Source organism: Oryx dammah, unplaced genomic scaffold (assembly GCF_014754425.2).
Source record: "Oryx dammah isolate SB20612 unplaced genomic scaffold, SCBI_Odam_1.1 HiC_scaffold_4, whole genome shotgun sequence".
NCBI classification, from domain to species: Eukaryota; Metazoa; Chordata; class Mammalia; order Artiodactyla; family Bovidae; genus Oryx; species Oryx dammah.
This window is the reverse complement of record NW_024070188.1, coordinates 25797245-25809990: the sequence shown is the minus strand read 5'-3', so window position 1 is coordinate 25809990 and position 12746 is coordinate 25797245. Positions and strand designations below refer to the sequence as shown.

Below are 12746 nucleotides of genomic sequence, written 5' to 3'. Positions count from 1 at the left end.
GATTTTTAAGGTTATTTTCTTTTTCTGTGTGTGGGGGGGGGGGAGGAGGTAGGGGGGAGGAGGGGATATATAATTTACACAGAGAAAAGAGCACAAATCATGAGGATACAACTTGATGAAAAAAAAAAATCCAAAACAGAATAGCATAGCTTTCTTAAAAGTTTCATGGACTGAAGCAGTGGTTCTCAATGTGTGGTCCCCAGACCAGCAATATGGGGATAGGGTCCAGGTGGTTCTGATGCACACTCGTGTTTGAGAACCACTGGAGTAGAAAACAAATATCTTTGGGTAAACTCCTAGCTAAGGGCAGGGCATGGTCACTGAGCATGAGCAGCTGAGCAAAAGCAAGCCTCTTCCTGGAGCCAAATTAAACTCAGATTCAGGAGAATAGGGCTTTCCTGGAGGCTGAGCTGGTGAAGAATCCACCTGTAATGCGGGAGATCTGGGTTTGATCTCTGGGTTGGGAAGATCCCCTGGAGAAGGGAAAGGTTACCCACTCCAGTATTCTGGCCTGGAGAATTCCATGGACTGTACAGTCCACGGGGTCGTAAAGAGTCAGACACGACTGAGCTACTTTCATTTTCATACTTCAGGAAACTATTTCAGTGAGGACCTAGGAAACATCTCTTTTTTGTATTTAAGAAACAAACTGCTTCTCCAACAAAAGGAAAGAAATCAGGTAAATAATTAGCTACTATCAGTTTAGTGTGTTTATTAATACAGAGGTAAATGTATGTTATTTGGATCACTGACCACAAGAGCCATACTATAAAATGACTATTATTATATAGTATAATAGTGTTTAACATTAAAGGCAGTAGAGTACATTTAAAGCATTACATTAAATGTTGGTTACGAAAATGTGTACAAAACAGGGTTTCTCTCCCCTCAATTCTCTCAGAGAAATGGAGCCACTTTAGAGTCTTTATGAACTCTCATATCACATTATGCTTTTTTATTTACTTGTTTTGTATGGCAACCCACTCCAGTATTCTTGCCTGGACAGAGGAGCCTGGTGGGCTATAGTCCATGGGGTCACAAAGAGTCAGATATGACTGAGCGATTAAGCACACAAGCTAACTTCTACAACATTCTAATCTAAAACTCAAATGGAAAAAAAAAAACCTGCTTCTTAATGAAAGATATGCAGGATTTAATGGCCAGTTCCTCAACTGGATGCAAGTTGTGCAGTTGCTAGGTGATACCTGCATCTCTGGCAGAGTCCACGGCAGTGTTGTAAGCGGAAGAGTCAAAACTTTGAAGATTCTGTGACCAGTTGGTTAGATTGCTAGCCATTGGGGCAGTTGCCTCCTGGACTTCCATTGTGGTCTTGTTAGCTTCCGCGGTGATCAGCTGGGACTGACCCAGGCGCTGCTGAGCATCACCTTCACACAGAGCACAAGGACATTTATTTTGCAAAGAAGTAGGGCCTTTGATGGGATCATGAATATTCATTTAATCACTGGGATGAAACAGACCTCAAATTCAGGCTTTTCAGTCTAACTGAGACCTTTACATGCATGTTAATCATGGTGTAAGATGCATAAGAATACTGTAAACAGTATTGACAAATGAGATTGAAAGACTCTAAAGTCTCAATAAAATCATGTAGTTCATTTAAAACATTTTCAAATTAGAGGTCATTATTTTTAAAGAGTAATATTACTTCAGGTTAGAGACCTGGTGAGAAAACCATACAAAATGTGCATGAGATACTAACTCATAAAATGTTTGCCTGAAATTTACTGTAAATACCACTTTCATCTCTGTAGGACACCTTCTGCCATAAAAATGATGCTTTAGTACAGACATAAATTGGTAAGGAAAGGTATTTTTGAATAAGAAGAGTAAGTTTCAAAAGAGATCCATAGTGCAATTTTTAAGTCATATATTTAAAATGAAAACAAGTTTACAACAAAATGTTTGTTTCCTAGATAATGAAATTATAACAGATTCCCCTTGTTTTTTCTCTTTTGTTATCTATATTTTCTAATTTTTCTACAATGGGCATGCATTACTTCTGTAATAAAAACAAAAATCTCTCAGGTGAGGTTTAGCTTCCTTTTTTTTTTTTTTTTTTTTTTTTAACCAGAGAAACATTTAACTCAACCTCTCATGCTCTGAACTCATGATGGTTGTGGCTTTGAATCCTGGGTCATCGTCTTTGTGTTGCTGTACCTTTCAGAGCAAGCTCCTCAAACTTGACAAGCCTTGGGGTTCACATCTGCCTAAAAGCAATACTTTCCCACATGAGATGATGTTTGTAAAATGCAGCGCGGGGCTTAGCATGTAGTAGCTCTGATGATACCAATGAGACAGACCCATCTGGCCAGGGCTTTGCTGTCCTGTGGTACTGCTGCCAGATTTGCTCTGTGTAGTGAAACACCACATCCAGCAGTAATGTGCTAACTTTCACTATGCCAGGAAAGGCATATCTGCTTCCCATCACATCTTTGTGAGATACCCCCATACTTTCAGATTAGGCAACATGAGTGCTCTTGTTTCCCTCTCTGGCTAGGTGGTTTCTCTGCTTGCACTATAAGAAAGACATGCCATGTAACAGAGAGCAGCTGTTTATTGCTGGGGCCAGAGAAACCCAATAACCAAATTAGGGCTTATTTGTTAATGAAAAAGGATGTTCACAAGAAAGTAGGTTACCCCATACAGTATAAACATCCTGATCTCATTCACACACACACACACACACAAGACTGGAGGAAAATGCTCTTAAATTTAATTGTCATCCCCAGGTGATGTAGCTACAGCTTTTATTATCTTCCAGGACTTTGTGTGTGTGTGTGTGTGTGTGTGAAAGATAAACGAAATTTCTTTTGTCATCAGAAAGCAATATTATTTATAAAAAGATTAATAAGCAGGGAATCACTTACTCTTTCCTCAGAGGTTTACCTTAATATTAGTGAACAAATGGATGAGCTTAAGTTTTGTTTGAGATCCTCACCTCTCTCTGCGGCTTGTAGTCTTTTAATGGCATCATTTAATCTGTTTTTGAGAGCACTCTTCCTTGCTAGGGCTCCACCCACGCGCCTGCTGGTGTCCACCACTGCCTCATCACTGCCTGTGGAGAAGAAGCCAAAAGAAGTACAAGTAGGGCAAAGATGGGGGTGGGGTGGGGTGTGTGGTGAAATTTCTGTTTCAAAGAAAAAAGTTCTGGTTTGTACCAGGGAAATAAAGCGAAGTGAAAGTCGCTGTCATGTCCGACTCTTTGCGACTCCATGCACTGTACAGTCCACGGAGTTCTCCAGGCTAGGATGCTGGAGTGGGTTGCCTAACCCTTCTCCAGCAGATCTTCCCAGCCCAGGAATTGAACTGGGGTCTCCTGCATTGCAGGGGCATTCTTTACCAACTGAGCTATTAGGGAAGCCCCTTGTACAATGGAGGCATCTACAATATTCTGAATATGATATAAACATAGAATGCCAATTCTGGGAAGTGGCACTTCAGTTAAGAGGTAAAGGACTGCGGAAAACCTGTAACACTGCTTGGGAGTGATACAGGATGTCATAAAGTAACTTATAAAGGGTATAGAGATAATGGCTAATTTTTTGATTGAAAAATATAGTACTGCTGCGACTAATAACACCTAGTAGCACAACTGATTAAGAGCAGCCTGGTTAGATAAGACTAGTTCTTTTTTCTTGTTTTAATAAAATTTTAACTGATACACAACACGCATCTAGAAAATGGTACACAATTACAAGTGCATGGCTTGATGAATTTTCCCAAACTGAACGCCAAATATAATCAATACCCAGGCAACAAAAAGAGCATTGTTAGCCTTTCTGGTTTCCTGGGACCTCCATGCTTACCCGAAGGTAGTCCTATCTCTGTTCCTTAGCTGTGTCTATTTTTAAGCTTTATTCAAAAGAAATGATAGAATATTATAATTTTTATATCTTTTGTATCACTGTCTTAATTTCTGTACAGTTAAAAGTCTTGAGTAGTTTAAATCTTCCAACTGTTTTTTTATTCTTTAAGACTGTGCTGGCTATTCTTGCCTACCCTTTCCAAGCCCATTTCCAAAGAAATTCTAGAAACATTCCGTATGTGTATATACAGTTCTGGTACTTTAACTGCAATTATATTGAATCTATAGATATATTCTGGCAGAAACTCTTATTTTTACAAATTCAAATCTTCCACTTAATGTAAGTTATTATATAAAAACTATATTTATATATACAATGTTACATTACACTCATAAATAAACACTTGCACTCCTTTCACAGTCTAGCAAGGTAAATGCTCAAAATCCTTCAAGCTAGGCTTCAACAGTACGTGAACCAAGAACTTCTATAAGCCGGATTTAGAAAAGACAGAGGAACCAGAGATCAAATTGCTAACATCCACTGGATCATGGAAAAAGCAAAAGAGTTCCAGAAAAACATCTACTTCTGCTTCATTGACTATGCTAAAGCCTCTGACTGTGTGGACCACAACAAACTGTGGAAAATTCTTCAAGAAATGGGAATACCAGACTACCTTTCCTGCCACCTAACCTGTATGCAGGCCAAGAAGCAACAGTTAGGACCAGACAAGGAACAATGGACTGGTTCAAAATTGGAAAAGGAGTATGTCAGGCTGTATACTGTCATCCTGCTTATTTAAATTATATGCAGAGTACCTCATGAGAAATGCTGGGCTGAATGAAGTACGAGCTGGAATCAAGATTGCTGGAAGAAATATTAATAACCTCAGATGTGCAGATGACACCATCCTTATGGCAGAAAGCCAAGAGGAACTAGAGAGCCACTTGATGAAGGCAAAAGAGGAGAGTGAAAAAGCTGGCTTAAAACTCAACATTCAGAAAACTAAGATCCCATCCAGTCCCATCGCTTCATGGCAAATAGATGGGGAATCAATGGAAACAGTGACAGACTATTTTCTTGGGCTTCAAAATCACTGTGGATGGTGACTGCAGCCATGAAATTAAAAGATGTTTGCTCCTCAGAAGAAAAGCTATGACAAACCTAGACAACGTATTAAAAAAGAGAGACATTAGTTTGCTGACAAAGGTCCATATAGTCAAAGCTATGATTGCTCTGGTAGTCATTATGGATGTCAGAGTTGGACCATAAAGAAGGCTGAGTGCTGAAGAATTGATGCTTTCGAACTGTGATATTGGAGAAGACTCTTGAGAGTCTTCTCAAGGTCCAAAGGGACCTTGGATTGCAAGGAGCTCAAACCAGTCAATCCTAAGAGAAGTCAACCCTGAATATTCATTGGAAGGACAGATGCTGAAGCTGAAGCACCAATACTCTGGCCACCTGTTTCGAAGAGCCGACTCATTGGAAAAGACCCTGATGCTGGGAAAGATTGAAGGCAGAAGGAGAAGGAGATGACAGAGGACGAAATGGTTGTATGGCCTTACCAACTCAATGGACATGAGTTTGAGCAAACTCTGGGAGATGATGAACGACAGGGAAACATGACCTGCTGCAGTCCACTGGGTTGCAAAGAGTCAGATATGACTGAGCAACTGAACAAAAACATATATAAATAATACAGTTTACAGAGTTTTTAATATAATAAAAACTTTAAACTTTAAACTTTTTAAACTTTTTTCATTTAAACATTAAATGAAAGTTTTTATTATATAAAAGTTTATGTATTTATATATATATATTAAATATATAAATATAATACAGTTTTTATTTATTCTTCCTTAGATCTAAATTCTCATTTTGATCTCTATGTATTTATATCATCTTTTAATTTCTTCAGTAGTGTACCATAGTTTGATATGTAAAGATCTTAGCATCTTTCATCAGATTTATTCCTAGGTATTTTGTTATGGCAAACAGTGTTATTTTAAAAGTTAATTTCTAATTGTTTTACACAGAATTAAACTAGGTACTTACACAATGAATTGATAATGTGGGTCATCCTTGTCTTATTTCCAATCCTAATGGGGAAACTTTCAATATTTCAGTATGAATATATGCTTGCTGAATATTATTTTATTCTTCCTTGTTAGATTATGGAAGTTTCCTTCTATTCTTAGTTTGCTATGAGTTTTTTTAAAACATGAGTGGGTACTGAATTTTGTTAAACGATCTTCCTGCACATAGTGAGATAAGCATATGAGTGGTCTCCTGTGTTTGGTAAATGTGGTGAATTGCTACTGATGTTTTAAATGTTAAAATATTGAAATTCTGGAATAAACCTAACTTGATCATATATTTTATGTATGCTAGATTTGATTGGTTAATTTTTTGATAGGATTTTCACATCTTTGTTCCTGAGAGAATTTGGCTTATATTTTTCCTTGGTGGCTCAGAGGTTAAAGCGTCTGCCTCCAATGCAGGAAACCCGGGTTCGATCCCTGGGTCAGGAAGATCCCCTGGAGAAGGAAATGGCAACCCATTCCAGTATTCTTGCCTGGAGAATCCCATGGACAGAGGAGCTTGGTAGGCTACAGTCCACGGGGTCACAAAGAGTTGGACACGACTGAGTGACTTCACTTTCGCTTTCTAGGATTTGATGCCTAAATTTTGTTGACTTCATGGAAAAACAGAGGATTTCCAATTATTCTATTTTTTGGAAGAATTTATATACTAACAGAGTTATTTCTTCAAGTCTTTTGGAGAATTCACTAGTGGAGCCATCTGAGCCTTGAAATTTTCTTATGGGAGGGCTTAATTACTGATTAGATTTATTATACATATGCACATACATACAGTTCTCCAGTTACATACATCAGATTTTCCATTCATTCTAGTACCTGTTTTGATTGTAAGTCTTTTCCTTGAAAAATTCGTCTCGAAAATGTACTTGTAGCATAGACCTTAATTGGGGCTATCTTGGCACAAATTTAAACAAGTCACAATGTAAAATCTCGTCACCTAAACTGAAGGATCAACTTCCCAAGAATTGTTTCATGCTTTGTTTACTTCCAAAGCATCAAGAAATGTATATTTCTTGACAGATAAATAATTTCTTCACTTCCCATTCTTCTTTTCCTTCTTTCTAATGGGCTTACAGATATATACTCTCCCACAGTATACTGTCTCTTTTCAATTATACAGTATTGGTGTGCTTGGTTTTATTGTACAATTATTTTTTTTCCCATGTATGTGTATAACGGGTATATATAGGTGATGCTTAGTTGATTCTGTCAAAGTACTTTGTACCAAGTACAACATAACTAAAGTATAAGCGCTTCTTTCTTGTTTCCTCTGGTTTGTGTCAATAATTCCCCAGAATTCAAGGAGGGTCTTAAACATCTTTTGTAGTTGTTTTGTGCCTTCTCTCCTTTTAGTTTCAACTTTTAAATATTGTGATACAGCAGTCTATTCACTCTTTCTTTTGGGTCTGTTACTGCAAAAAACACTGGCTGATATATCGAGGCTAAATAACTATATTTGGAGTCTGATAAAAATAGAAGAAAGAAAATCTATTTGGGGCTGGATGTTTAAAAGAAGAAATGCTTCATAAAATGTCTGTCCTATTTGGAACTTACTGTCTTCATAAACATTTTCCATTTTACAAATGAATTCAGTAGAAGATTTTTAAAAATAGTAGCTTCCTGAGTTTATTACAGATTGCTAACTATTTAACATAGATAATGAAGAAAAGGAAACCTGGTAAATAAAGATTACTGATCATTGGAACTCATTTGGAAATGAATTAACAGTAATCTGAAATTATAATATAACTCGAGATGAATATGATTCCATTTGAAAATGTGAATTTATATTACAAACACTCATATTTTCTAAAGGGAAGCAAGTTCTGAGCCACACAGTCCTAAGTCCCCATAGGTGTCTCTTTTGCGAATAAACATATGAAGGGATTTAACCAAACAAGATCATGAAATAGGTGACTAGATCTGCAAAATATTCAGAGACCAAACCAGAGAGACTAATCTACACATAAAATATGCAACTTTGAAGAGATAGCATTATTAGAATAGAAAAACTGCTTTCACGGGGTTCAACAACCCAATAATGACAAGACTGAGAAAATACGTTGCAAATTATTAAGGAGACTAAAATACTTTGTTACTACATCACAAAGACCCACATATTCTGGTCTTCACAAACAAAAGCAATACACAAATATGACAACATTTATCCAAAAATATTTTACTACTGATATTCTAATTCTTTACTGTTAATATTCTAATTTTTTCTAAAGAGCATGTGTTAAGACTAGACTTGTATAATAAATTAATTAGAATGAAGAAACAGCATTTTTAATGCCTTTGTTTACCCAGGAAAGATAATAGTTGTTTTATGTAATTAAATAGTTAAACAGTCTGCATATAAAGACAAATGCATTTATTTTCTTTGGAAAAAAAAGAGAAAATGAATATTTAGGCTTGGGATTAATTACTTTGATAAAATCACATGAAATCTTCTGTTTCAAACTTGGTCTTTGTTTTTAGGTGGCAGAATTTAGCTAGATAATGGATTTCCGACTTCATTAGTCAATGCTCGAATATCCTTAGGAATGAGCTCATTACCCCAGAGATGAGTAAGTTTTAGTAAAAATTTTGTTTGTTTTTAAGAGTAACTAACAAGACTGAGCAACTGAACTGAACTGAACAAGATTCAAAGCTAACCAGAATCATTTCACTTTTGTTTTTTCTTCCCTCTCCAAATGTTAGATGTGCTTGATTTAGCAGATGCAGGCCTCAGCCTTTGGAAGTGCTTCTTTCCATGTGGTCATTAGGGTTGTCCTAAATACAGCAACTGAGTAGAATACAAACTACAAAAAAGTGCAAAAAAAACAGAGGGCTCTGTGGTACCCTGTCCTCCTGACTCAGTGCTGACCCATCTCTTCATGGTAAAAATGAGTATTTATTTGTATTTCTTTATTTGGCAGCACCAGGTCTTTGTGGCAGCATTCAGGATCTTTTAGTTGTGGCATGTGGGATCTAGTTCCCAGACCAGGGATCAAACCCGCCTCCCTTCCCCCAGCAGTGGGGGCATAGTCTTAGCCACTGGACCACCAGAGAAGACCCCCTTCATGGTAAAGTTTTAAAGGGCTTCTGAATTCTTCAAGAAAGGTTACATTATGTGTGATATAATTTTAGGGTGAAGCATATTTTATGGTAATAACTTCCTGAAAATTGGTATTTATAGCAAGTTTCTACTAATTAGCCTTTTTGATTAGCAAGAGTATCCACTATATGTTTCCATGTAATTTTACTACATGGAAATTTTTTAAAACTACAATTTATTTTAAAATATCTAATAGCTGCTTTTTTTATACCTTGACTATGAGCAGGAACTATTAAGGCAATATTCAAATGAAACAGAATTTCTTCTTTTCGTTTCTAGAATTTTGAAACCTCTGTTTACATGCAGAAACACTGTGTGAAAGGAGGGAAGCAGCTACAAATCAGAAGGCAGACAGGAAAGTGAAGATATTTACTAGAATCTGCCCTTGCTTGCAGCTCTCTGGCTTGATTGAGGAGGTTCTCGCTCTCATCTTTATGGTAAATGATCTGTGTATCAATCCCACTCACAGCCTACAAAGGAATTGGAGAGAGAAAGTAAGAATGACAGCAAAAGAAATCAAATTTTCATCATTCTAGGATTTTAATGCTTTACACTTTATCTGCTAAACATCAAACAAAATTCATACAGCTTCATTTTCATAGTTCAAAATTAAGGTCAAATGTAAACATGAGAAAAGAATATCCTTGATATTTACAAGATAAATGGTTTTTGAAGAAAATTCAGTGAACTCAGAACAGTGCCTGGCCAAGGCCCCACCAAAGAAAGTGCTTGTCACGAAGAAGCTGTTGAATAAACAATGTTTTTGAGTTGAGGAAATCTGAATATATGCATAAAGTATCTTCTCTAGTGGCGTGCTGCAGTCCACAGCGTCACAAAGAGTTGGACATGACTGGGCAACTGAACAACAACAATCTTCTATATCAGCAGGAACTAGTCTTCGATATTTTTTACTCAGGGACTTTGGTTTAAAAAAGCTTATGTTAAAGGAACTGGCATTCACTGACTGGGATATGACACATCTTGAAGAACCTGTTCTACTGAAGCATTCATAACACAAATAAAATGGCCTTTTCTCAGTTCTGCTGCTCTTTCTGCCATTTGAATTACATCGGAACCTCAAGAGATGGTATTAGGAAACAAAGTCATAAGCCAGGGAAAGGCAACATATTGATATAAAAATGAATGTTAAAATAAGGGAATACTCACATCATAAATTCGATCAGTGATGTTCAAAGCCTGTTCTGCTGTTTCATTGGCTTCACTAACATAACTGGCAATATTTTCATAGACATTTGAAGCATCCAAAGCCTTCTGTACCAGTCCATTCATATCTGAACTGTGCAAATTCCTGTTAATGAACAAACCTGGCATTATTGCCCCTTTTTACCTCCTTGGGAAATAGGGCCATTTTTAGAGTCTGATTAGAATACTTCCAAGACTATAGGCACTTCCTTTTTGTTTTTTTAAAGTTACCTGGCTGGGCAGTGTTCACCCACGTGCCCCCTCCTCACCCCTCCACTGCCCCCGCTCCCACCTCGTGGCCTGTCCTAGGGGCACATCATCTTCCCATTCCTCTGCTTTTAGTTCTTTCAAGACTTCACCTTGTTTTGGCTCCTTGGCAACTGCCTGCCTGGCAGCGGCCTCAGGGAAAGGAAATGCTGATTTTAAAACAGCATCTGCACCTCTTCAAGCAAGAGCTTGTTTATGTGGTGGCGTCAGGCAGAGGAATGAACCCACATTCATCCCCACCTACTGCTCACCCGAATCAGCACTGTTATTCCCTTCCTGTCAAAGAAAGTAAGGCTCTCAGAGAGGGTGCATAACCTCAGCATGGTGTTATTAATAAATATTAGCTGGTTTCACTCTATTTATTCAATCTTATTTCTTTCTTTTATATAACAGATCGCATACTTCTTGAAGAAGGGTTATAATCTGTATTGAGCATCACAGGCAGACACTGGGTCAGCCCCATGCCATATACTATATCTCTACGTCTTACCACACCTGTGAGGTTGACATTGTTATTCCTTTCCCATAGAAGTTGCTGAGGCTCTGAGGAAGGGTGCACAACCTGCCCAGGGCAAACATGGTTAAGGTCTGTCTCATTCTTGAAGCCTGGTTGCTCCCCTTAAGTGCACAGCCCCACCTCACAATCACCCTGATCCTACACCACTTTCTCTGCCTTTGTCTCCTCTGACTCCTGTAAGGTTCTGCTAATATTTACTGATACTTATCATGCACCGGGGGGCTTCCCTGGTAGCTCAGCTGGTAAACAATCTGCCTGTAATGCAGGAGACCCTGGTTCAATTCCTGGGTCAGGAAGTTCCGCTGGAGAAGGGATAGGCTACCCACTCCAGTATTCCTGGGCTTCCCTGGTGGCTCAGATGGTAAAGAATCTACCTGCAAAGAGGGAGACCTGGGCTCGATTCTTGGGTTGGGAAGATCTCCTGGAGGAGGATTTGGCAACCCACTGCAGTATTCTTGCCTGGAGAATCCTCATGGACAGAGGGGCCTGGAGGGCTACAGTCCATGGGGTCACAAAGAGTTGGACAGGACTGAGTGACTAAGCACAGCACAGCACATCATGGACTAGACACCCCCATGCAGAGGCTGATAACAATATGTGCCTCAAAGGACTGAAGTGAGGTCCAACAGGGATAAAATATGTTTAGTGCTTGGTACCATGCCTGGCATCCAGTGAATCTCTGGGCTTATTATTACACTTAAGGAAAGGAAAGGAAAGGAAAGTCGATCAGTCGTGTCCGACTCTTTGCGACCCCATGGACTGTACCCTACCAGGCTTCTCAGTCCATGGGATTTTCCAGGCAAGAGTACTGGAGTGGGTTGCCATTTCCTTCTCTCTATTACACTTAAACTACTTCCTAAATGGAAATTTCAAACTGTATGGGTATCCACATAGTAATTCATATTACTGACAAACTCTTCTTCTTCCTCTATACTATGAACTCCACCCTCACTTTTGCAGCCCATCCTAAACCCTCTGTCTTAATTTTATTCAGTCTTAAACCCACCAGTTCCATCCTTTCCCCCCAACTCTGGGTACTGATGACTAGTATCACTTTATTCATCAGTAACTTCTCAGAAGAGTCACTGTGATGTGATCTACACGACACTAGAGATCCTACTCTGGCTGCTCTCTTCACACCACCTGGACCTACTGAGCTCAGCTAATCGTTTCTCAGCCTCCTTCACCCAGTTTCAGTCTCTGCGCATCGGCTTAGTCTCAGAGAGACTTCCTCTGTATTTCCTTGGCAACTCCCTCCTCTTTTGTCCAAGTTCACCATCATTCTGGCTCCTCTACAATAGGGCTGATATCTATTAGGCACACTAAGGGCCCACAAAGATGCTTTCATGTTAATTTTTTTTTTTTGAAATCAGAAGAAGAAAAATGAGGATAACAGTAATTCTTACATTAGCTTTTATATCAAGGTTCAGTTCAGTTCAGTTCAGTTCAGTCACTCAGTTGTGTCCGACTCTTTGTGACCCCATGAATCGCAGCACGCCAGGCCTCCCTGTCCATCACCAACTCCTGGAGTTCACCCAGACTCACGTCTATCGAGTCAACGATGCCAACCAGCCATCTCATCCTCTGTCATCCCCTTCTCCTGCCCCCAATCCCTCCCAGCATCAGAGTCTTTTCCAATGAGTCAACTCTTCACATGAGGTAGCCAAAGTACTGGAGTTTCAGGTTTAGCATCATTCCTTCTAAAGAACACCCAGGACTGATTATATAATTAA

General features: G+C 38.7%; 1 protein-coding gene across 3 annotated transcripts in view; it reads right to left on the bottom strand.

Annotated features, from left to right (window-relative positions):
• Positions 1 to 12746, bottom strand: part of LAMA4 (laminin subunit alpha 4) — a 148611-nt gene that overhangs the window by 42796 nt on the left and 93069 nt on the right. For all 3 annotated transcript variants that reach the window (XM_040238466.1, XM_040238464.1, XM_040238465.1), the window contains 4 exons: positions 10194 to 10335; positions 9400 to 9496; positions 2960 to 3076; positions 1206 to 1385 (listed from right to left, as the gene is read on the bottom strand). In XM_040238466.1, the coding sequence (XP_040094400.1) occupies positions 1206 to 1385; positions 2960 to 3076; positions 9400 to 9496; positions 10194 to 10335 (536 nt within the window). The remainder of the gene's footprint in view (positions 1 to 1205; positions 1386 to 2959; positions 3077 to 9399; positions 9497 to 10193; positions 10336 to 12746) is intronic.